The sequence below is a fragment of the Cygnus olor genome, chromosome 9, assembly GCF_009769625.2.
Source record: "Cygnus olor isolate bCygOlo1 chromosome 9, bCygOlo1.pri.v2, whole genome shotgun sequence".
NCBI classification, from domain to species: domain Eukaryota; kingdom Metazoa; phylum Chordata; class Aves; order Anseriformes; family Anatidae; genus Cygnus; species Cygnus olor.
Window position 1 is genome coordinate 24,522,269 of NC_049177.1, and position 26,239 is coordinate 24,548,507.

General features: G+C 38.9%; 2 protein-coding genes across 11 annotated transcripts in view; one reads left to right on the plus strand and one right to left on the minus strand.

Moving 5' to 3' along the window:
* Nucleotides 1-21,089, minus strand: part of SMC4 (structural maintenance of chromosomes 4) — a 36,986-nt gene extending 15,897 nt beyond the window's left edge. Inside the window, exons 1-8 of one of the 7 annotated variants that reach the window (XM_040566912.1) lie at nucleotides 20,853-21,059; nucleotides 19,679-19,862; nucleotides 18,904-19,095; nucleotides 17,587-17,762; nucleotides 16,787-16,978; nucleotides 14,880-15,056; nucleotides 1,383-1,547; nucleotides 208-335 (exon numbers count right to left, since the gene is read on the minus strand). In XM_040566912.1, the coding sequence (XP_040422846.1) occupies nucleotides 208-335; nucleotides 1,383-1,547; nucleotides 14,880-15,056; nucleotides 16,787-16,978; nucleotides 17,587-17,762; nucleotides 18,904-19,033 (968 nt within the window). In that variant the 5' untranslated portion in view covers nucleotides 19,034-19,095; nucleotides 19,679-19,862; nucleotides 20,853-21,059. Of the gene's footprint in view, nucleotides 1-207; nucleotides 336-1,382; nucleotides 1,548-14,879; nucleotides 15,057-16,786; nucleotides 16,979-17,586; nucleotides 17,766-18,903; nucleotides 19,101-19,678; nucleotides 19,863-20,852 lie in introns of those variants that run through there. The other 6 variants (XM_040566911.1, XM_040566910.1, XM_040566908.1 and 3 more) reach the window with 6 other exon arrangements.
* Nucleotides 21,090-21,638: 549 nt separating this feature from the next.
* IFT80 (intraflagellar transport 80) overlaps nucleotides 21,639-26,239 on the plus strand; it is a 47,454-nt gene continuing 42,853 nt past the window's right edge. The window contains exons 1-4 of one of the 4 annotated variants that reach the window (XM_040566882.1): nucleotides 21,639-21,794; nucleotides 22,261-22,475; nucleotides 23,742-23,822; nucleotides 24,566-24,787. In XM_040566882.1, coding sequence (XP_040422816.1) covers nucleotides 23,786-23,822; nucleotides 24,566-24,787 — 259 coding nt within the window. In that variant the 5' untranslated portion in view covers nucleotides 21,639-21,794; nucleotides 22,261-22,475; nucleotides 23,742-23,785. Of the gene's footprint in view, nucleotides 21,795-22,260; nucleotides 22,476-23,172; nucleotides 23,180-23,741; nucleotides 24,788-26,239 lie in introns of all 4 variants that reach the window. The other 3 variants (XM_040566884.1, XM_040566885.1, XM_040566881.1) reach the window with 3 other exon arrangements.

Genomic DNA, 26,239 nt, shown 5'->3' on the forward strand with positions numbered 1-26,239 from the left:
TTTTAATGAAAATGATCTATCGTTATTTGAGAATTAACTTTGTCACTTGAAGCTAAAAATCACTAGCCACATACCATTCAACTAACTTTGAATAGCTGATATGTCTGTCAAGAAAAACGAAAAATTTCTTATTACAGATATGGACGCAGAGTTTAACTCCACCACTACCACATTAAAGCCAGATCTAAACTTCAGAAAAGTACTTACATGTAGTATTGACAGATATGATTCTTTTCTTTAAACATTTTATTTTCCAAAGAAAGAAATTCAATGGCTTTATTCTTGTCCGCTTCTAAAGCATCCTTTTCTTTTTCCACCATTTTAATTCTATTTAACTAGAGAAAACAGACAGTTAAAGCTGATTTTAATGCTAGGAGACAGAAGAAGAAACCGTGAGAAAAATAAGCTCCAGACCCTTTATAACACACAGATAACACCTCTGGAGAGATGCCGTCCCACAAGTAACTCTGCAAGTCTATTTATTACTGCAAACCTTCTGAAATAAGAGATCACTATTTCCTGAGCAGAGACTGAGCAGAGACTGTATTTTAGGGCAATTCAAACAGTGGTTTAAAACTAAAAAGGAATCCTACAGATGCTAGGAACAGTTCAGGCAAACCAAGGAAAAGTGAGCGAGCAATAAAAAGGAGTTACACAGACAGTCTGTACCTATTTTCACGAGCCCCTTTCAAGTTAAATCCCGTGACTACGTCTTTTGTTTTCCTTTCCAGCTTAAAAGAAAAAAGTCTACAACATATTAGGATTTACCAAGGATACATCAAGTGAAATAAAAATGAACTTTGATATTTTACTACTTTTAGAACTAAATGCATAAGTAGGATGCTATGAAAGCAATTTCTGCAACAGATCTGTGCAGCTCAAGTCCTGACTAATTTTCTGTAAGTTTCCTCATGCAGTTGGGTGTGCATCATGGTGGCAGTGCTATGTTTCCCTCCTACTTCTCCTACTTGCTATTTTGCAATACAACTCAGGCAGGGCTATATCTGTATGTATTCAGCTAATGCCAATCTGTTTTGCTATTCAGTCACTGAGCAGAAGCATTTAACACATGCAGATGTGATCAGAGATGTTCAGCAGGTAAAATCTTGTGTTCCAACTCATGCAAACCTTTGGGAATCAGAAGCCAACGGCTTTGTAAGTGTTTAAAGAAAGGCAACTGACATTGACTGCCCACTTTTATTAGCGACAGAAATATCAAATGCAATAGAGTTAAGTTTCACGGTACTTCTACTGTTGTAAAGAGCGCCAAATCTTTACCCAACAAGTCTTTATGTTAACTTCTTCTCTAAAAGATCTAATAATGAAACACTGCAGGTTTATATCTTCAACTTATAATTCAAACCAAACTTTATGAGACTCACCTTTTCTCCTCTCTGTTCATTTAAAACCTCTACTCTGCGACACAGAGTTTGGATAGGTTCTTTCAGTCGTGCAGACCCTATCAAGTCTTCCAAGTATTCGAGCATGCCTTCATCATGTTCAGTCTGGCCTTTCGGTCTCATCATTGAAATCTGTTCAACTTCCCCCTTGGAAAAGAAAGTTTAATATTTTCTTAACTCTTTTTTCTGAGGGAAAGAGTTAGCATTCTGAAAACACACAAATGCCTTTGGAACGCACGTATATGGCCGCATCCTAACATTATGAAAGAACAAAATAGTCAGAACTGACTGATCATAGTCGCAACATGTGGGAAAGATCAAAATGAACAGATTTCCTCCAAGCAGTGCATGATGATGTGCGTGAAAAACAGCATCTCTTTTGAAGCCCACAGTCAGGTCTAAATTTTGCTTCATTGCTCTAAATATTCAAAATGTTTTCCCCCAACCTAAAAAAAGAAGAAGAGAATAAAGCATGCCCTCTAGGTCATGTAGCACCCAATAGTCGTTAATCAGGATTGAAGTCCCCGAAAGTTCCCTTTAGAAAACAGAAGGTCCACAAAATCATGTCTCATGGATGAACTGGACCTGTAATTCATATAACTGAGACTTGATGGTTAGAAAAAAAAACACTTTAGGTGTTAGACTTCGTTTATTTCATTTTCCTGTATATACAGCATTAGCTTTACATTATTAAGCTGAACAGTAACAGTAATTTGATTTTTACAAAATAAGATTTAACAAAGATTAAACTGAGACAATGATGGCTTATTTTACTGATGTTAGCATTAGCTAATTAAAAAAAAATCCGCTATAAGTATTTTATGCTTAGGACAGAGCAGCATGAAATCTTCAAAGTACGGATTATATTTTGTAAATAGCCTGCCATATATCTGAAGGTAAAGACATGAATTTGAATATACGTATATTAAAGTTATGTATAAAGCAAGAATAGATGTGACGGAAGCTGCAAAAGTTAAACAAAGAAGACCAAGTACAAACTACTCACTCCTCAAAAATTTGGAGAGCTAGGCATACAAGAGACACCTTCTATGTTAAACAGATACACAATATTGCAGGATTGTATCGGCCTTTGTGACGTACTTAAACCCGTGAAATAACAAAGTTCTAATATGATTTTAATTTAGTTTTAGAACTGTTAAGATTTAAAAACAAGATTTATATTCTAGCATCCAATCTATGTATGTAAAAAAGGCCTGTAAGTCAACGTCCACAGACTGAAAACGCACTCGAGAATTTAGTTGTCACTGTCTGCTGCTTGAGCTGAAGCCAAGTCTCTACAAAGTATGGATAAGGACAAAATTCTCAAGAACACACAGAAGATGGAGTGATTAACAAGACTGCTGGAAAACCAGAAGGGACTGCTTTGACAGAAGTCGACAACGGCTAGGATTTCTAGGCCAGCATCATGAATCAGAGCTGTAAGCAGCTAGGAGAGCTGAGGACAGGGTACTCCTGGAGGTTGACTAACGAATGCACTAGATTTTTTTTGCCAGAGTAACTTTGTTCCACTTACTCAGTGCACAATGACACCTAGTGGCCCTGTTTTTCTTCCAACCAGTAAATATCATTTGGCTGAGTAGAAGGGAAAAAGTGAAGTTTTGCAAATTTTAAAAATGAGAACTAGTAATTCCTTACACATAAGAAATTCCCATGTTAAGCTAAAACACAGAAGCCAAGGTGTTATTTTTTTAATTTATTTTAAAATTCTAGAAGTTAAATGCACCTAAGCTATTATTTTTTGAAAATTACTCTTCATAAGAAGTGTGAATAGGTTTGCCAAGACACAAAAATCTCAATTTTTACTTCTTATGCGTATTAAAAAGGCAAACAATTAGTTTCCTAATAATTGCAGCTGCATTATGTACAACTCCAACTACGTTTGTTTCCTTGCAACGTAAGTATGATTTCTCTACCAAAACCATGTGTCAGTGCCATGTTGCTCGTGGACAGGGCACTCATTGTAACCTCCCAGATTTCCGCAGAATTGTCACATAAACCTCCATTTTGTTTCTTCTTGCATTGTAATTGATTCCTCTGTTTACATCCAAGAAAAAATTGTCACTGAAAATCCATCTTCCATGTTATACACCCCCAAGGTAGGTGCTGCAGTTTGACTTCGCACTTGCTTTCCTCTTCTATTCCCCCCTCCTCTTTTTTTAAACTGGGCACAAACCACAAAATGATGCTGGATTTAACACAAGCAGAGCAATTGTAATTTACTCTAAGTGGACAAGCAAGGAACGTAAAGCAACATTTTTTCATAACATGGCTTTTAGTAAGTATAATTAACCCTCTTTAAATCATGACTGACTAAGAAAGATAACGTAGTTGTGAGGGTTCTCCACAGCTCACTAAATATAGCTGAATACAGTACAATACGCTTAATGATATAGCACATTAGTAATGAAGCTTAACCCTACTGTATCTGAGTCTATAATCTCATAAATTAAGAAATCAGAGGTTTGGTGGTCTACATGGTGAATAAATACATCACCACATAACAAGGAATACAACCTTACCCGTGAATAAAGTTTAGGCAATCGATACAACAAAATTTTGAGAAGTTGAAGTGAATTGGGTACTGGTGAGAAGATGATAAACACAAACTGAACTTGTTGGGCTGAGTAGTGCCAATTTTATATGCAACTCCTCTGCCTTAAAAAAGGAAACAAGTTTAGAATTACATAGTCTTCAGATCTTATGTAAAGACATGCAGATAGTACTAGGTACTCACATTTTTAAATTCTTATGAAGGGTAAAAGTGAAAACAATTGGACTACTTACATAACTGAACCCTAAGACTATGAAGTATTATTTAATATTTAAATTACTCACCAAGTTTTCTGTTAAGAAATCAGTTTAGGCTATCCCTATAGTTAGCACGCTAAGAAATCAAAAGGTATCCAGTTATTAGCATTGATAAAGGAGACTGAAAAAGTTGTACCTGCTCTTCTTGCAAGTAGTCATGACAATGAGCAACAGGAGAAAATGTTTTGCAGCTTTGCATTCTGTTAAAACTTGATACAGTCAATTTAACTGTTCTCTAATTTTTTAAACACTTTGATCCACTATTATCTGCACTGTATCAAAAATATATCGCCGTTCATTTATCTAGTAGAAGATCTTTCAAAACACGGACAGCATTTCTGAAAGTGAAACTAAGAAGACAGCAGGCAGACATTTGTTGAAAAGCACGCCCAAGCGTATTTTCATAATGTAGCTGTCACACCTACACTTGAGAAGTCTCAAAACTGACCACCAGGAAATACACATTACCTATTTGCCTCAGCTACCTTCCTCTCACTTGCAGGCATGAATTCACAAGGGAAGAGGGAGCAACGTGCAAAAAAAGTTCATCCTCTGTTTGAGATGACAATCAAAATGGATGTTAACATTAAGCAATTGGTGACGCTGACAAACAGCTAACAGAGGACAAAACATCCTTTTTGTGTATGTGTATATATGAAATATATAATGAAACATATATACACATGAAATACATATATACAAATATGTATGAAAACCCACCAAATATCCAACTGACATTTTGAGAAGGCTGCACATTCAGTGCAAAATTTCTAAATGGAAGTACAAACTAAATTTCTCAGTTTCTGCATTGTGACAGACTGAAATTATTGGGATGCTGGCACATTACTAGTGCCAGAAGTGGTCAACTCAAACACTGCCTAATAAACATAAAGAACAGTTTCCATAGAACGTCTCAGATTAGTTATCAGAAAACAATTATTGGTGCATTTTGATGGAGAACACAAGTCAATCAGTGTAAAAAATTTCTGACAGCTGTGGCAAATAATCAGAAAACTCACGTGACAGATGGCTACCAAATTATATATATTTAAAAAAGCAAGAACCTTTCTCACTTGAAAGCCATTTCCTCTAGTCAAAATCACAAGGAATAACTTCAAGGAATTTTGAAATAGAAGATTCTGCCTTCCTTTGCACAGCTGAATTATTTCACTGCCACGATGTTTAAGATACTTTCTACGTGCAAATTTCTATTGTAATGTTACAGAGAAAAAACTTTAAGGCAAGTAAACTGTAAAAGCCTTCAAAAACCAACATAAGAGTTTCAAATTAACCATTTGAAACCAACGCCTCAGGTAAGGACACTGAGGGGGTCAGCACAGGGTGGAGAAGCTCCAGTAAATACCCTACACAGGAGAGCCTGGACTTGCTCTGCCTGTCAAGTTCAAGCCCATGAGGACACGGTAGGTGGGTACCATGAAGATGTCTGCTGAACTGCCAGAAGAGGTGCCAAAATCACTGTGATCTATCGCTATTTAGAGTTATCAGACTGCCAAGTCAGGGGTCTGTCTATTTTGAGTTCTGTGCATTTCAGTAGAAGTTAAACTTGCATCCTTTGAGTATTTGGGGAATGCTATACATTCACTGTAAGATATCTAATATAGGCTGAATCCATTAATTTTCAGTTTTCACACTGTATGCACTCTTCTGTATGCATGTTAGACTAAAATTCTCATCAGGGCAAGCATGTCTCAGTGCAGGCAGCCTACTTGAGAAGTCACTCCGCTGCTGTATGTACCTTTCTAAAACCAATTTGTGCAGGGCAAGAATTTCACCTGCCACGTAGCCCTCAAAAGGTGCGACAATAAAATGCCTAAACTCTCCATCACCTAATTTCTTAGAACTGCCACCTCTGTTTTCTCTAAAATCATACATTCAGTTCTTAAAACAACTAATTCCGCAGAGCAGAAAGCTTTAAATCAGCTTACCCAGAGTTTATCCACATAAAAATTTGAATTTTAAGCAAAGTCAAACTGCTCCAACCCATTCATTAAGCTGCCTTTCTGCAACTCTTATCACCAGTCCTGAAATCAGAGTTTTTTCACTTTTGCAGATAACTCCTAGCTTGTTGATTTTGGCAGACAGTAGCATCATGTTCCTGCAACCTCCCTTTAGACTGAGAGTAGGGCCTGTGAATTGAAACTCTAGTCCTAAAGCTACTAAGTCTGACCGGTGGCTGTAACGTACTAATCCTAATACTGACGTTATCCAGCTCCAAATGGTGATAAATTGAAGAGGTTGTTAATTTGCACTGTGTAGAGACAGAAGTAGTTCCATCTGTCGTAATGCTGGGATTAAGGAGGTTCAGAAAACAGCTCTCAGATTCCCCTTTGAAATTGTGGTATGAAACTAGTAAGTCTTTTAATTTGAAAGATTGCTGAAAGCAGTCTTAAAACTTCTCATGAAGGATGAAACAATACCTTTCTTTGTTGTGAAAATTTATCTGCGTTATGACTAGTGGCTTCTGGAGAGCCTACAGAGAAAGATGCCTGCTTACCAATTGCTGCCTCCTCATCCATGAAAAGTTGTGAAAAATAACTTTTAAAGGCAGTGTCTTGCAACACAAAATTTTGTCAACTAAACCGTTAATGCAGCACACATGACATCTACTTTGCTAAGACATCCACTGAAGAATTATAGTGGCAAATAGGTAAAAATATTTTTTCCAGGATCTGGGGTTGTCATTTTCTTATGCCATAGTCTGAAGCTGTGAAACAAAGTGCTGAATAACTTAAGATAAATTAGCATGGTCCTATACAATCTAACAAATTAGACTAACGTTTGGGTGTTAAAACCCACACATTGAGAACACTTCAGAAGCACGGTAAAGCATAGACAAAATAAAACATGTTTTGGAATATTTTGTAGTTTGCCATCCAGTAGACAAACATGAACAGAATTCTGGGTTGAGTACTGGGTAATTCTGTGATTGTTTTCTTTTGAGAATTTTCTGCGGCAGGGTCGTTTTGTTTGTTTGTTTGCTTTACATTAGTCAAATTCAGAAGTGGAGTAGTGTAACACTTAACTGAATTGAAATTTATATTCAGTCATACTCATTAGAAAGTTTTAGAGAAAATACTACCTCCAGGATGCAATACTTTATGTTGGAAAAACCTCTCATGTTTTGATACATCACTGAGACCAAGTGAGGCGCTATCTTAGAGAGCAGGACATCCTATTTGCCTCATTTTTGCACTTGAACTGTTAGAGTAGAACACAGAAGGCGGCTCTTGAATCCTTTATGGAACTTTAACATGCTTTGTATATTGAAGCCAGGCTTAAAAAAGAAAAAAAAATCACGTATTTCCATGATACAAGTAAGTTAGATAAATTCTTTATACAGCTTTTCTTTTTGTTTATATTTTCCCCACCTTTGAGGCACTGGGCAGCAGCAAAGCCACCTTCTTCAAACTGTACAAAGGATGACCACTGCAACTAGGGAGCACCTCCTGTAACAGCCTGGGTATTTTCCTCCCATACTAAGTCCCCTGAAGTTTCAGCAGTCGGATTTAACCCCCTAAACCTGGGTGTCCAATCTACCTAGCTGTGGTTCTGCATCAATAAACGGGACAGCCGTTTCAGAACTATTTTGCTATCACTCTTTGGAGTAAAGAAAGATAAAGTAAACCTAGCTACTGTGGTCTGTCCAATTGCTAACTCCTGCCTTGTGACCAAAGTGCTAAAATATTTAAAGACTGAAATCTATTGACTAGTGTTATGTTCAAAACAGGTAATTTTGTTTCACAAAATTTTAAATATGACAACTCTGGCTATAGCCAGTGGTAGTTTTAAGGCAATCACTTTTTTTTTTTTTAAAACATTCAGAACAATATTGTGTTGGTTTCACTGCAATAGTGGCACATCCTTGATGACGTATTAGCTTTTAAGGCTTCTTAAAGACCCACAAAAATTAAGTTTTGTTAGTAAGCCCAAAATCTTGGAGTGATGAGTATCTGCAGACTACACCGTAATCCAGAATCTAACACCTGTTACAGCACAATTATAATAATCTTGCAACTTATTCAATACTATCGGTAGGTATATTTAATTTGGTTATTAAACTAACTGATTAAGTGAATTACAGTTTGCAACTTTATGGTAATAACCAATTCTGCTTCATTTATCCCACTGACTTAAGTGATGCAGAAATCTAGACAGTAGTCAAGACCATTATTGCATTAACTTTGTCAAGCAACAAAAGATTAATGGTCCTGTGATGCTTGTGACAGTGTATTATATATGCATGCATAACATTTAAGGTAAGCACATTGAATTTTAGAGGAAAATGGTTTAAACAAGTATATTTGTTTCCCCCTAAAAAAGGGCTATTCAAGCCAGGAGGAAAATTCATACCACATTAAGCTTAGAAACAATAGGATTGTCTTTATTATGCAACAGGTAGTCAACAGAACTTGTCCCTTAAGCACCGAACTGAAGCGAATAGTGGACTTGTAGCCTGCACATCCAGAATGCTGAGAAAATAGTACTTGCAGTTACATCAACCAACTCTCATTCAAAGTTTTGTAGTGGATTATAGCAGCAGTAGTCTGAATCTGTCATTGCTTCTCCTACTGAAGAAAAGCATGTGATCAAAGTCATAACTTGATTTCCATTCTTAACTTTTTAACGTGGAATGCTAGACAGAAGCGATCTGGCAAAAGACAAAGTTCTCTTAAAATAATATTAAAGTTTAGAATTTTGAATCTTACTTTACAGAACACAGGTTGTTTCCATTTCTCCCTTAAAGCATTTCTCCCAGGCAAGGGGAATGTGGACAAGAGATTTTCTAAGTATTCCATCAGTCAGCTACAAGAGTTGAAAATTCAGCACATGCAACTTCTTAGCATCACCAGCATAAGGAACAGCAAGGGCTTATGCAGCCAGCGGAATGAAACCAGTAATGTCAGGGATTTGCTTGAAGGAGAAGCCACATTAGAACATCTAGAATGTTTACTATAAGAGCCATATTTCTACAAAGACTACTTACAGTATATTCCAGTTAGTGTTTTTCCATCCGTTGTCTTCTATTCTAACCCACTTAACACTGACATCAGAAGTAGGACTAACACTAACTGCTGCTACTAGGGTGTGGGCTCTTCTGTTGTGCAGCTCCAGTTCTACATGTTTAATTGACAACTCAGAACTGCTGCAGTCAGGAATAAAATTAGATGAAAAGCAGTAATGAGTATCAACTTGTATCACTTGGTAAGTGTTAGTTTGGAAGTTGATTAATTCTTAGTTTCTCTGACACAGGCTGTCTCACAAAGTTCTTTCCAGTGTATTTTATGCAGTTCCTTGATAACAAAGGTGCCCTGATTGCACTTTTATCTTACATAATATGAGCCACTAAGTAGCAACGCGAGATGAGTCTTCCCATTTCCCTGTACGCTACTTGCACTGTTTTCAACCCCTCTCCCGTTTTTTTATTTTTCTTATGTTTTTCTTATGTTTTACTCGCATGACAGTGCTCACACAACTTTATTTTTCACTTTATCAAAATGACGTATCTCACTTTTTAAGCAAGAATATGGTATGAAGTGGCAAAAACCAAGCGCTAAATTTGCGTACCTCAAGTCTTCCACAGCGGTCATTTCAATTTGACTCAACTTTGACAGTGTGTCCATACTCCACTCTCCATGTAAAGTTTTGACTATGAATTCTAGTCCTACACAACACTGAGCCTTTGAAATTACGTACATAGATAACTAATTTCTGCAAGCTTATTCTTCTCCTGGAAATTTGTAGCACAGTTCCTCTTGTAAGCCTCAACACTTTCTTCCAATTCCGTGTTATTGTTGCTGTTAATGCTTGAAGTCATCTCTCATTACTGTCCTTCAATTTTACCAGATGACAAATAAGCAGAAGACTACGTATCAAATATTCAACTTCGTTTTCTGCCGTCCAAGGAAAGTGTTACGAACTAGGTGGGAAATCAAGGAAGGGAAAGAAGTAATAAAGTACACAAATCTACAATGCCACTACTGTCCAAAGATGGAGGAAAAACTTAGAATTAGCCCGTTATACAGCGTTCAGTTGTCTGCACGAAAGTACTATTCTGCATTCTGGAAATAATTTAAAAGTAGCCTTTGTCAAGCTGTTTGCACATCCGTCTAATTTTAGAAGCTTTCTTAAGGACATTCTTGTATTCAATACAAGAATACAAATTGAGTGCAAGTCTAGAGTCACTTTGGAATCTAAGTCAGCTATTGCAAATTCAGTGTACAATGTTTGACTGTTTTAAGATTATTGGTACATTCTAACTAAACTACCTAATTGATCACTCAATAACACCAAGAAAGCACATTTTCGCGTCCTTTCCATTTCTCCCTATTTTTCCAAAAAAAGTTTAATAAACATTGGTTAGTGTTCGTTCGGAATTTGCAAAATAAAAATCATGTAAACTAGCAACAAATTTTCTGATACCAAGAGAATTCATATTGAAATTGCAAGTATAGAAGTATCAGCGTATCTTATACTGCTCTGTATTCACATCAGGACAAAGCTTAATATTTAAGCAGTGAAATTACTTCTGTACTCTACGCATCAAGTGTGAAGCTTCTATTTTTACATAACACCTTATTCAAAAATATCTGTTTTCATTTGATTATCATACTTGTTTTAATTCTCCCTACCACTTCAGCTGAACTGTCCTTGACCTTTCCAGAACAAACTTCTCTTCACCACCAACTTTGGCAGCATAGATGTCCATTTATAATCCCAGTAGAGCTTTTCAGCTCGTGCTCGCCTTAGATGCTTTAGCTCAAGTGTTGGTGTGTCTCATTAGGAAAGCAGACCTCAACAATTGGGAACTTCTGGCTTATCTCAAAGTGAAAAGAAAATCTGCTCCCCCTCATTTCCTCTCAAATACACTGGAAGAGCGACTCCTACGTTATTTCCACAAAGCAGCAGGTGAAAAACTTGACTAAACTTCCTTTCTGGCAACACAAATTTGCCATAGGATAAGACTTATTAGTACATTAAAAACACTGTTCCAATCAGTTAAAAAAAAGCATATAAAAATCACTGTAGCTGTTTATACTTGCTTAAGATTACATGGGAGTATTTTAATTGTCTATCAAAAACATGTGACACTAATTAGTAAAGAATTACTTAAAACTTTTCAGTTTGAAAGAGATAAAGGTCTAAAGTAAATTGATTTCAACTCATAGAAGTCTTCTTTTATTTAGCACAAAAGCAATTCAAAATCTTGCAATATTTACTACTATTTCCACAATATTCATCTGCAAAGCCGCTCTGTAGGCATTGGTTATGAAAATCCACTTTCTTTTAAAAAAGTTTATATTAACTATACTTCTCTTACCTTGAAATATATCAAAAGCCCATTTCAGCAGGTGTTAACAGTTACTGTTCACAGCTTGTTTTACTCCCCAGACGTGCCTACCCCACAGATGTCCTTAACTGACATTCCTTCAAGTTCTCCCTAGTTATTTAATAATTCTGGAGAGACAAGCCAGCCATGATAAAGAAGCTGAGATTTCTGTCTGGCCTCAAGATTAACCTGTTGGAGGAGTCACTATTGAGCAACAGCAAACACACTTACCTTCTGAGCTTTGCCCAACCCGGTTAGTGCACAGAACCCACGGTTTTCTGCACACTGATGTTCCAAGCATTCAAGAAAAGCTAAAAGACTTATGATTTTATTTGTTGTTCTTTAGAGATATACAAGTTACTGAAGCTGTGTTATTAAGTGTGGAAGAGAGAAAAAATAGCAGCAAGATGATAGATATTACCGCAGTGCTCAGCATACTTTCAAAAAAAAAGCGACAAGAAGCATTTTTTTCTGTTGCAGTTTCAGACCGTGGCAAGCTCATTAATGGTGCACTGAACAGTTTTCTGTTCCCAAAGTGCTAAACAGCATACAGCAATTTATTAAAAAATATAAGATATGCAAGCGTTGGAACCTAAAGATCACAAGCAACAAATTTCTGTTAAATGTTGGCAACATCTCATTGTAACCAAAAATATATATTTTTTTAAATACGATTTTTCTAATTAGCTAGTTCAGGCACAGAACTTATAATATTTATAGAACTGCTCAATTAGTGTTATATATTCTGGTTTTTTCACAGGTGTTTTTTGCAATGTTACTCAGAAGTCATCAGTTTGATTTTAATATTTTCAGTACAACATCAAAAGTACCCATATCCTGCCTTACCCAACATTTAAAATAAATAAAAAATAATAATTAAAAAGATCTGGCCTAAGCTTTCAAACTTTATCCTAAAAAGCACCAAAGTCTGCTATGTCAGAGAAAGACTGCAAAATGGGGGTGGGTAAAGAAACAAACAAACAAAAAAAGGAGTCTTCTGGAACACATATTTGCTATTGAGTAATGCTAAAAATGCTAGCAGGATACTAATAAAGTAACTAGAAGTGTTTGTTACTATTTGTATAACCTGTTCTTTAACAACTTTTCCTTTAGTATTACTGAATACTCTAACAGATTGAAAATAGCATTTGACAACGCTTAACTAATATTTTTTCCCAAAACCTCTATTAAAAGTGAAATATTTTAATTACACCCTATTGACAGTCAGAAATCAGAGATGTGATTTATTTTAATGGGAAATTATTCTGACTTGATATTGAACTAAACCAGGCCATTCTAACTGAACTATAACATGAGAGAAGCAAAAGCATAATAGAACTGTCACTTATTCTTCAAACTTAATTTGAAAAACATTAGGGAAAAATGGGCAATGCTTGTCACAGTAGTATGTAGCCTTAGCTTTCTGACACGGTCTCATTTACTTCTAATTATAATTTTCAGTGTTTGGGTTTTCAAGTTCTGCTGTCATTATGTGGCAAACACTGCCACATTTCCCAAATGGAAAGTACTCAACTCTGTATGGCCCAATCCACAGACTTCACTTAAAAACAAAAATGACACAAACTTACATGAAAAGAAAAAGGCCCTTGCCTCAGTGACACTAAGAAACAAAAAATATCTATGGGGATTCCTCTGCAGTTCATTGTAACACATTATCCACAAAGCTCAGTGGAATGAAAAACATGGTTGGAACCATCTCTTGATGTCTTAATAGTGATTATACTTCCCCTGATTTTCCATTATGCACATGAAAAACATGAAACTCAAGCTTTTAGGAGTAGGTATGTTCCTCCCATTGGTAAATTCCTGGGAAATGATTGTGGGAGAAGAAAAGTCAAATTAGGTGAAAAAATACATTTAAAAAAAAAAGCTGCTTAGCAAAACTCCCTGTAAAATGCTTCCTTCCCCTCCCAATAGAGGAAGGGCATGCTCTCCAACAACAAGCTTTAGATACTTCTGCACCGTAATTTCTACCAAAGTTTAATCTTTCACTGCAGTCTCTCCCTGTTAGAAATTTTCCTGTGATGATACTTCTGAAGAACAGCTATAGAGAGAAAAAAGTGTATACTACCAGTTGTTTGGTTGGAGGTACTTCTCCCTCCAACTTAAAACAGAAAATAGGAGTAAGGTGTTGGATGGAATAATTAATTGGCATGGAGACTTCACAACAGATATATCCTCTTTTTGTGGGTGTAACTGTAAAAAAGGACGGCACAAGAAGACTTGAGGAAGTGAAGCAAAGAGAACCTTTTTTTTTTTTTGATAGAGGGGAACTGGAAGCTCCTTTGACAAAAACAGGCCTAAAATAATCTCTACTGAAAATTTCAGATCTTGGGAGGCTTCCGCCGTTCATTAATTTTCTAGGCCGTGATCCTTCAGAGTAGATTTGGGACTTAGTAGTGAAATAATTACAGGTAATTGCACATATATTTACTCAGTTGACTATTTAAAAATTTCCATGAAGTACTACAACCCAATTTTAAGTAGTTCTTTGGCACTAGCAAAATTCTAGATTATTTAAGCACAAGAAAAATTACTGCGTTTCTCTTCAGCCTGTCTTTTAAACAGCAAATATATGCCAGCGAGCCTTATAATGTTAAGCCCAAATGCAAATATAAATTATGTTGATAAATTCCATTATTTTTACAGTATGCATTGTAAACTGGAGTTTTTAAGACATATCTTGAATTGGCTATAAAGCTGCTCTTCTTTGAGTACCCTGGAGTTGGTAAACAAATGTAAATAAAAAGTACACTTCATGTGCTTTTTTCTTGTAGTCGATTTTTACGCAATTAATTTTTATATACATGCTTCCGCAGTAAAAACCATGCCTATAACATGAGAACTGTACGTAACTTAACAGTAGAATCATTAAGATTTAAGTTCATATTGATGCACTTTTATCTAAAGTATAGACAAGTTGCTGAATCTCTGCCACGCTTAAGCAGCACAATAATATTGGGGTTTAAGGTTTATTTTACTACACCAATATTTACGTGCTGCTAGGGCGGAACAAGTATGACAACTCTTCTATTCATCCACATGTCAGGAACACAAATTCATTAACAGAAAAATTTATGTTAGCATCTTCAACTGGTTCTCTTCCTTAAATTTCTAAAGCAGCAAATAATGATTCGCATCTTTATTAGAGCATGCAAACCATGATGTGCTGCTAGAGTACTTTAAGGCCTCAAATATAAGACTCAAATCCTAAACAGTATTTTGGTAACTGTAACTGGAAAGACCGTTTTGCTTAAAATTGTTTTTTTTCATACACCAACCTGTAAAATCAAGAATCTGTTATGGTCCAGATCAATTCCATGACTTCGAAGAAGAATACCAACATCTTTGAATGTTGACTTCTTTCCATTAATGTGATAGACAGAAGAATTATCTCTATAGGCAGTTCTAGATACACAAAAATTGCTGTTAGGAATGACTTCATAATCATCTCCTTCCTGTTTTGAGGAAAAACAATGCCAAAAGAACAATTAGTATATCACAGGTTTACCTCATATTTCACAATTAAGCACAGAAATTTTATCATGTTAAGGCTTAGGCTTACTGCACTCTGGGGTCCAATAGAAGTGGGAACTGTCTTAAAGATATATACCTCAAAAAAATATCTTGAGAACTGGACAAAAATACCCCAAATTGTTTAAACAGCATGGCCCTCTTATTATGCCTTTCCCATCTCCAACAGAAGCTATTGCTTTGAAAATACGTAAATTATTCTCTTTACCACTGCTTCACATCACAAAAGAAACAGCCTACTTCAACTCTAAAGTGCCTTTGATATTCTGCCCTTTTAATTTTAGTTTAGGAAGTCTTGAATGACTTGCCACCGTCTACATTTAAGCTCTTTTATAGTGCTAGGAAAAGAAGTTACTCTTAGCTGAGGAGTTCTAAAGAGAAACTGTAGAAGACAAAAAAGCAAAACATTAGAGATGTGATAAATATGATATCATCAGCTTCAAAAGCACTTACCTAAAAAGCAGCAACTACAGTAAAGCTGGTACTATACTTTTAAAAAGTTCAAATTGTTGCATGCTTCTTGTAAAGACTAAAATTGCCCTGCCACTTTCCCAGATTAAGCCCCAAGAGCATAATGAAATTTGTATATAATGCATTCAGAAGTTTTTAACATCATAAATTTAGCTTCTAGATGTTAACAAAGTCAAGACAAAAATAAGAATAAATAATTATTGAATCAGGCTCTTACAGACAGAAGCAAAAGATGTGTAAATGTAGATCAAGTCAAAGAAAAATTCTGTTTTAAAACAGTTCCTTTAAAGACTGTATATATTGTCATCTTATTGCCACAAGTTTTGAAACTTCAATGTACATTTCCCTCTATATTGACTAACCTCAAACTCAAGATGATACTTCAGCTAGACTAAGTGTCCACAAAAATTAAATTAAAATCAAGTAAAATAAATTGTTTGTACTGTAACTGCAACAGACAATTGTCAACAAAATTGTACAGAAGATTTTAACCAATTTGTGAAGTGGCAAGCAAAATAAATATTTTTAAAATTGTCAACACTTTCTATTTCATTCAAACAAAATATTAGGTTCAAAAGTGTTTAGTCATAGGGTGTGAAGTGTAGATTTTTTTTACGACAAATCTATTTTAAAATTGCAGGCACGTTTATAGTATATGAAGTGTAAATAAGAGTTTCAGATTAATTTTACATTTTCTAAATTTTCTAAAATACTTTCAATTGGTTTGAAAAGTTTTGCTTAAAAGGGTTTTATCTCTTAATCTATATGCTTGTAATATAAGCTTAAGAATATGCAACATGTCCAAATGTAGACTTAAAAATTTTTAGAGGTGTTGTTAATTTCAGAAAAAAGCTTTATTTACTTGAGGTAAAAGAAATGACAACTGTAAAACGATTTCTTAAAATGACTAATATATATTTCTAAGTAGCTTTAAAATGAACATGTTCCAGATATTAGTGTTGCAGAAAAAAAAAAGAGAGGAGCTCCTATTAATATTTCAAGAAGTGCACCACTCGATAGAGGATTTTTTAAGCTAATTCTAAACTTTGAATTGATGTTTTACATCCCAATGGTAAACTAATTATGCTATGAAGTTTTCCCCAGCTCAGACTAATCAATTATTAAAGCCGTCAAATCCTTAAAGAAAATAAGTCTCCCCTGCTCTGAATAGAGGAATACATACCTTGTCAACGATCTTTTGGAAGTGGACTTCCACAGAACAACTCTGGATGTCCATATGCTCATCAGAACTATGGATCAGCACAGAGAGTTTTTTGGATCTGATTTTTTGTGCTCGATACCCAAACACAAAAAGCATTGCATCAATGATATTGGATTTTCCACTGCCATTTGGCCCAATAATACATGAAAAACGCTGCATAGTAAAAGAAAAAAAAAGTGACAGTCAAAGGGAAATAGACCCTGGCCAGTGTAACATCATCTGCTTCATTTGTGAATAGTTTAAAACACAGCTATTTCTAGTGAAGAAAACTGCAGATTATTTGATAGCTTAATCTGCACTGCCAAAGGTAGAGCAGTACAACTTATTTAAGGAAAAAAACACCTCAACTCAGCTCAGCTTTCTAAATTTTAACTTGTTAACTCAAAACGATACTGCACTTAGCAAGCATGTTCGCAAGGAAAGTTTCATGATTAGCCACGTAAGTCTCTTGTGGGCACTAAAAAATATTCTCATTCTTCAGACTTACCCCTAAAAATTCCCCAGTAAACGAAATAAAGAGAAAAGTGTGCCTTTTTAAGGTTTACTGACAAATTAAAATTGTACACTATCAGAAAGTTGCACTTAACTGTTTTCTCTTCTGTCCAACAACTAAAATACAGAATATCACCCTAGAAGCAATTCTAAAACCTAAATATTCTTCAGTTTTTCTGAGGTAAGGTTATGTGAAAATACAGGAAGGAATACCAGCACAGTGAAGTCTTACCTTCATTTAGAAAATGATTAAGGTAAAAGAAAGATACCTTATGAAAAGGTCCCAAAGTTTGCTCCCCTGCATAGGATTTGAAGTTGTGGTTTACAATATGAGTTATCATGAGACGAGGAGCACCAGGTTCATTGGTCATTGCTGGAGGTGGGGGAGGAGGGATGCTACCCAAAATCTCTTCTAAACTTCGATTTTCAAGCACCTCATCTGAGACTGCTAAAAACCATTCAAAATAAGCAGAAAGAAAATTAAGACTATAAGCTCTCAATGACTAGACACCTTGTAAAGTGTTCAATTCGATAAGCAAACATCGTTTCTATATTAACCAGACCTGTACATTTGCGTGCAATTATTAAAATAAGCTAAGTGGTATTAAAATCCTTCTTCCAATGAACTGAGTCTTTAAAAAGAGGTACTTAAGATGTCCCATCGATTCACTAGTGGGTTTGTTCTTTCATTATGTAATTCTTATTCTAACACACTTTAATAGGCACTCTGTAATTACAGTTGCTACAACCGTCACAATAAGCCTACAAATCTGAAACAGGCAAAGTCTTTCTAATTAATAAGTGCAAAGCCACATTTCAAGCGTGCTCGCAAGTCACTCTGCAAGATTTGGGGATCGCTGCACAATGCTCTGAAAGCTGTAATGACAGCACAACTACTCTGCAAAGACAGGAAGTTTGTTACGAAAACAAACTGGCCCCCTGGATATCTGCTAGTTGTAAGCAAAGCAGCTTTTCAACAGTTACTAGCAACTTTTTCTTCAAATAGACAGCAGTTTTTGCCACCAATTTCAACATATCAATCCATTTATCAAATACCTTTGCTTTAATAATTGCCTATCTGGCTACCGAAAAAGACACACGCTGCTGTTTTTCCAGACATTTTCAACAACAACCTCAAGGAACACAAGAAAACACACTGATTCATGAAAAAGAAAGTCAAATCATTTTAAGAGTTAAGTAAATAAACTTGACATTTATTCCATTCCAAGAAAACCCATACCATTGGCTGCATATAAATTTGAAAAATCCTGCTGTTGTACCATAATCTTAAGTACAATGTTATAGAACAGGAATACGAAATAGGCTTTATTAGGAGAAAACCTACAAAATTGCTTTTGCACTTGTACTGTGTCACTGGTCCAAACACTTTAACTCTTTGCAAACCCTCTTTACCACTTTAAAAGCAGTTTGAACTTGCCAGGAGTCAAGGCTTTCAATATTCCTTTCTAGACGAGAAAAGAGTGAATCCCCATCTGGCATAATCAGTAAATTCAACTGAGCATTGTTGCTAAATATGCACTATCATCTAGTTTACATGCCATCGGAACCACAAAATTCAGACCTACCTTGTGGTCGTACTTCACCAAGCTGTCTGCCTCCTTGTTTTTCCACTTCCATGTCACTGGTGGAATCCTCTAAAGGCTTCCTGCCCTTCTGATGGGCTGCTGTGGATGTTTTGGTGCTCTTGCTTGCCATGGTTATCTGTTGGCTGTTCCCCTCCAACTCCAAGCAATCAAACTACTGAAGGGATCTACCTCCTTTTCTGACATAAACAAGAAAACCCTGTGATCTATGCATTGAACTACAATCCCCTAAGGAATATACCTATGTGTTAATCCAGATGTTTGACTATCGTGGAAACTAAAGACTAGATGTATTCTCAAGGCAAAAATCCAAATTCGAAACGAAAACAAAGGCTGAGCCTCGCAAACATATCACCCATCACCCCAAACAACAACGGACCCACCCTAATCTGCAGAAACAGCATGAATCTACCTACTGAAAACTCACACGGCCATGTTCAGTGAAGTTAGCATGCTCAGAGAAAGCAACCGTGATGCTGGGGGTCAAAGAGTTAAAGACGCATTTGCAAAACAAACTGAAAAGCCATATGTCTCCCCTCTCCTGGAAGCGCTCTTCACATACACCTTTCAGACCTGACACCCGTTTTACTTTCAACGCTCCATGCTGGCTGTATGCGTGTACACAAACAAAAAGAGCCGTGTAATTATAGCAAACGCTTGGCTCTTAAGCGGTTTAAATCAATACGCTCGTTTCACGACATATAACAGCCTCTACTGCTAGCATTCAGCATTTAACAGAGAAAGCAAGACGAAATACCTTCATCTAGTTCTGATGTTCAAGTTATCTGATCAAGAAGGAAGCGGTACAAAAGTCCATCAGCTGGCACTTAAGCACAGCTCCCAAAAAAAAGTAGAAATAGAAAACAACCGATGCGAAGAAAGACGGCCGCGGGAGCGAAACTCTCCCCAAAGAGTTTAAATCGCAGCAAGTGGCGAAGTTACTTTGCAGAAAAAAACAGACATGAGAAAGTTTACTTCTCACAAGATAAAAAACTGACGTGGTTAGAAAGTCATCTTACAATTGGTGCCAATCATTTGACGTTTTCAGACCTACCCCCAGCCCACACTCTCATGAGAGCCCTTCATTTGGGACAATGGGGGAGGGGGGAAACGAGCGAGAGATCTCATTTTAAGGCAATTTGAGTCAGTGCCCCGGTTCAGAAGTGTTCCGCAATGGCTGTCTCAGACAATTAGAGCTCTCAGAGCACCAGATTTACTTATTTTTTTTTTTCCCCCCAAAACCGTTCCACTCAAGCGGAATGGCGCAATACGGACCCATCTACCTTATCGGCCCCTTCCAAGCCGCACAGGCTTCACCAGGAGGGACCAGCCCGATCCCTCACCTCAGCCTTCAAACGGCGATGAAGCGGCCGCCGGCTCCCTCACGAACTTCCCAAGCCCGTGCCCAGCCCCCCTCTCAGGCCAGCCCCGAGGTGCGGGTTAAAAGCAGCTCTCGGCGACCCCCTGCCCCGGGCAGGGCGAGAAGGAGCCGGGCAGAAAGGCTCCCTCACGGCTCCGAGGCCGAGAGCCGGTGTCAGCGAGCAGCTCGGAGCCTTTAAAGCCACCCCTCGCCCTGAGGGACGCGGCTGCAGCCCCGCCGCGGGCTTTTCAAGCGGCTTAGCTCTCGGGCTCGGGGCACGGAGGAGCAGCGGAGCTGGCTGCGGGAAGGTCCCCGCTGTATAAGCGGATCAAAGCCCGGCCTCCGCACCCCGGGGCTCAGCACCCCGCTCCCCCCGCCGGTCCCTAGGGCGCAGGGGGAGCGCTGCCTCCCCTACCCCCGGGGCTGCGGACAGCCCGCTGCCACCCCTCCCCCCAAAACCTCTCACACAGCGGGGCCGGGCACCGAGCCCCTCACAGCCAGGGGGGCTCCGCCGCCCCTCAGGGCTTTAAGGGCAGCGCCCGCCGCCCCCGCTCCCGGCCGCTCTCCTCACCGCCTCAGCGACCCCCCGCCGCTCGCCTTCCTCAGGGGCGCCTCCTCCTCAGGAAGCCCCCCGCGTCCCCCTGCCCCGGGGACCGGCCGCCGGCTCCCCGGCCGGGGCGGCTCGGAGCGGCAGCGGGGCTGCGGGCTGGGCTGGCCGCGGCGGCTCAGCGGCTGCCACACTCGAAAATGGCGCCCAAACGGCGAACTCGAACCGAAATTCGTTAGAAAGGCGCGGGGCACGCTGGGAGGGGCGGGGGCCGGCCCGCCGCGCGTTTGAAAGGAGGGAAAAAAAAAAAGGAAAAAAAAAAAAAAAAAAAAAAAGCCCCGCCGGGCGCCATCTTGGCGCCTCACCGCGCTCAGGGCCGTTTTTGGGGTGTTTTTTATTTTATTTTATTTTATTTTATTTTTTATGGCTTTTTAACAAGGGAGGTTGAGGCGCGATAGGTGGTGTTTGAGGCGCCTCAGCCGCTCCCCGTGCAAAGGGGACGGAGGGGTCGTTTGGGTTTTGGAAGTAGGTCAGTGGGAGGCGCCTGGGCGTGCGGCGGGACGGCTCGGCCGAGCGGACGGGGCTTTTACGAGTAAAACGTAATAATAATTAATAAAAAAAGTGATAATAATAAAAATGGAGTGGGGTTTTCAGTCGGCGCTAATTAACGGGCGGCGCGGGGAGCCGCATCACCTGGTCTGACACGGCCCCCCCGGGCCCGTGAGGTGGCGTGGGGTGGGGGGAGGAGGAGGAGGAGGAGAAGGAGGGAGGAAGAAGAAGAAGGAGGAGGAGGAGGAGGAGGAGGAGGAAGGCGAAGTCTCGCGGGAAGTCGCTATAGAGACGGGGGGGCCGCGGAGACGCCGCCTGTGCTGGGAGGCAGGCGGGAGCCGCCGGGGGCCGCCTCAGGCCGGCCGCTGAGGGAGCGGGCGCGGCTGTCTCCGCTCTGCTCTCCCCGTCCCGGCGCAGGTAAAGGCGATGTGAGGGGGGCTACGAGCTGGGACCCGCGGGGGTGCGGGGAGAGCCGCGGGCAGGCGGCCGGCTGTGGACCAGTGGTCCCCCGGCTCCACGGGGGTGCTTGGCGGGAGGGAGCGGCCGCTGGGGAGCGAGCTGGGCACCGGCCTCGGTCCTGTCCCTGAGGGAAAAGGGGGGGCCGCGTCCCTCTGCCTCCCTCTGTCCGCCGCGCACAGCCTTGCTCAACCTTTCCGGCCCTCTCTGAGCCCTCACTTCTCGTCCAGCAGCTCCGGAGGGAGAGCAGCTGAGGGGAGGAGAGCGCAGGATGGGAATTGCAATGAGGAGGCACGGGGCTGAGGTGGTTTTTTAAAAAAGGGCAACAGTTTGAGGCCGGCAGAAGCTGAGCCGAGCTCATGTAGAGCAACTTGCTGCCTGCAGTTGGTGCCCAGCCGCCTCCTTATTGCCGTATCTTTTTTAAAAGCTTCTAGGAAATGCTTTCAGCTGATGCGCTAGCAGTTAGACTCTGCTGAGTTCCTGCCCTGAATGCATGCACGAAGGGTGTAGGATGAGAGGAGTCGCCGCTGTCCGAGCTGTCCTGTGCCCCTAACACCTCACCTGGCGCTGACAGGTGTAGCCGCACGGCCGCGGAGTGCTCTGCGAGTATCTCGGGCAAGGGGAAGCGTTCGTGCCATTCAGGTGCACACAAGGAGTGTTTCAAACTGGCCTTTTCAAAAATCACAATAATTATTTCATTCCTTGAAAGTAAATTAACAGAATTAATGTGATTTTTTAAAAAAAAATTCACATGACGATTTGTTTGGGGCGTCCCTGCGGTGGAAGCTGGCCATACCAGCGTGTCTCCTGAAACTCTGAAGTGAGAAATAAGAAGTTAAAAACTACAAAGCAGCAGCTGAAAGGGTGGGTTTAAGTGTGGAAAACGTTGCAGCATAGGCTGAACAGGTATATGGCCCTGCTGAGCAAAGGCATTACCGCTATGTGGAAGTCAGGGACTTGATTAAAAGTTGGAAGTTGAGCACAGACTTAGGCCCCTTCTAAACGCCTGCATGGTGAGGTTTGCCACGCGGTTTTTGGTTAAGGCATGAGAACGAAATTAGACATTCAAATATGAGAGAGAGAATTATTTAAAAATTACATTGATTGACACATTCAGTAGTTAAGTAGCGTTGAAAATTAAGTTATTTTATCCTTTGGGCATCCTTTTAATGTTTCCTAAGTTCTGCATAGTACCTGTTTGACATGTCATCGTTTTTATGATGGAAAAAATTCCAGGAGTTCAGAAGGTTGCATTGTGTGTCATTGTGCTCTCCTGGGAGCATACCGTTTGCCCCAAACCTCTCGCACTCACTTCTTTCCATCCTGAAGGGCGAATGAGTTTTAACCTGGATCAGTGCCTCCATCCTGTCCAGGCACAGACTCGCAAGGCTTTTGCTGTTAAAAGAGGGAAGGGGATGGGACCGCGGGCCCTCTTTGAACTGCTTATGGAATTACTGCGTTGCAGTAAAGTATCATGAACATTACAAATAGCGGTGGATGACAGAGTAAGATATTGTATAATTTGGTCACAGCAAGATTGTTTTCATAACATAGCTTTTCTCATAGTGCTGTCACTAAGCACGAAACTTCTTGAAAAGTTTGTGATTCCAGGTTTTCCCTTGCTACTGTCATGGCTATATGTCTGCACAAGGCAACGTCGGTGTTTCAGCTTACAACATTCCAGCAAAATGCTCCTACCATGAGTTGTTCTTTAAATTGCCCAGTGTTTATACTCAGCAATCATGTTAAGTATGCAGTTGGGTACTGTACAAACAGAATTCCCTTAAAACTCAGGTTCATTTTGGCACAGTGCTAATGCAATACTGGTCATTCAAAACTTTGTCTTGCTGTTGGTATCTTCCTTTTTAGTTTTGGCTACTTATATATGTTTGCTTTGTTTTATTACAGTTATACCTACGTACCGTTTTTAATGATACATCTGAACAACTGAAATGAGACTGAAGACTTCACTTTTAAAGGAACCAAAGCATATCCTTTGTCTCAGAATAAACCACAGAAAAACATATTATTTGTGTTTAGTTTCTTTTCTAGAAAGGATTTTATTTATCTTAAACCTTGTAGTAAAATATTTGTAAATTGCAGGTGGCTTTTTTTTAATCTCACCATCTAGTGCAGTCTTTAAGGGCAATGTTTTAAGAGATGTGGAACATTCTTCAGAAGCTGTCAATGTTTTGCTACTAACTTTTGAGTTTTTCTTTCCTTTCCTGTTTGTAGTGATGTTAAATCTTTCCAAGACAGTAAATAGGAGTAGTGATATTATATACTTGCTTGTAAGAGGATGCACACATAGCAGATACAAACAAAAGCGTGATATTACATTTCTTAACAAATACGTCAACAGTTTAAATACATTGTGGTGTTAATAAACCAACACCACGTGTGTTGATGTGAACAATAACAGGGCGATTTGCACTTGTATTGTTCACTAAGATGCTGTACAGGTGTAACCCAACGGTTCTGCAATGTTTCAATAAATAAATATATATCATAGTAATTCTATTTTTACATGATATGGCTTGTCTGCTTTATATCCTGGTGAATTTCTATCATCTCTTTCCTTGACACAAAAGAGCAAAGAAAAAAATGAAGAATTACGTTTCCTATATACAAAACATTTTATGTAATCTTATGAAAATAATGCTACTGTACTGAGATATTTTATGTCCATTTTTAATGATTAAAATTTTCAGATTTCCTTAATTTAATTAAACATAAGGAATTAGTTAGCTGTGTGGGATGGACTACAGCTGATGAGCTATATTCCTGCAGTGATGACCACCAAATTATGAAATGGAACCTTTTAACTAGTGAGACTACTCGAGTAGTGAAACTCCCAGATGATACGTATCCCATAGATCTTCACTGGCTTCCCAGAAGTGTAGGTGGGAAGAAGCAGTCCCATGCTGAGAGCTTTGTTCTTACAAGTTCTGATGGTAAGTCAATTAAAGATACTTATAATGTTATACAACTTTGTGCTTATGTCTCAAATACTTACAGAATTATTTGCATGTAAATAATCTGCAATAAAACAATTTCAAATACCTATATAGGAGTTGCACTGATGTAACAAAATAGATGTTTCGAAATTAATACATTGTATTAGTATAGTTTTCACTGATACAACATTATTAGACATACTTCTGTCAGCAGATGCATAATTTTATACGTAAAGTCAAATTCTGTCATATTTCGCAGCTCATTTCCCATTTGTCTATTTCGTTATCCAGTAGCTTTAAATATGTCTGGACTACTCACCAACATAGATACCAGATCACTTATAGCTATCAAAACAGAAGATACTGAAATTGCTTAATTGTTATGTTTAATATCAACGTAGGCTATATCTTGGACATACTACAAGAACACGTCCTGTATCTGCTTTCTCTGGAGTCTTGAATATCCCTCTGAAGCAGCTAGTTCTGGCTGTCATCAGATCTGTAAGACTAGTCTGTGTGTCTGCCATGGTGGCAGACGTATATACACATATATCTGCTGTGTGCTGCTGTGTCTCCAGTGTAGTCGTGTACCGGACTGGACTTTATGACAGTAGTGACGGTAGTGACTGTATTCCAGTGCGCGGATTCTGCTTTGTGGAAGGGAAGCAGGAGCTAGGAGGTTTGATTATTATAGCTTGTTTTCTTTCTTCCTCCCCAAAGAGACATTAATTTTTGTCCGACTTAAACACAGTCAAAATTTTTTTCCTGTATGATGGCAGTTTTTTCATATCCCTGTTTCAGTGAAGAAATCTTAGGTAACTAGCTTCATTATTATTTTACATTTATTATGAAGCAGTCCATTCAAGTCATGTCAGACTTGTCTCCTTTCTTCCTGGTGCTGCAATTGGGATTATGATCCATGCCATTGACAGTTTTCTGCATATATTTTCCCTTTCTCTTCTTCTCTTATCCCTTTTCTTCATTAAGTAAAACACTTGGATGATTTTCTCCGTTTTTTTTAAAGAAAATATGAAAAATAACAGCAAAGAGACATTTTCATCCACCCCCTTTTTATTTCTGCTGTAAAGAACCTACGGTGTGGAAACCAAGTAATTTAGACTAGGGTGTTTCTTCCTGAACCTGTCAATTTTAAAACTAAGACTACAAGGTGTTTGATCCTTTATGAAATCTGCTTTTATTTTATCTTACATTGACCTTGTTATTGACCGTGAGCCTGCTGATGGGATGTTAGTTTGGGAAGGGTTTCTAACACTACCATGTGGTGCATCCAAGAACGTGGCGAATGGGAGACTTGGAAAAGCTCTGTGACTGGCTTGCAGAAGTTGAGCAGTCCTTACATAGATCCTAACATCTTGTACCTTTGTTTTATTCCGTTGAAAACACAGTGAAAGGTTTCAGAATAAGTCAATTAACTGTCCTGCTGACAGC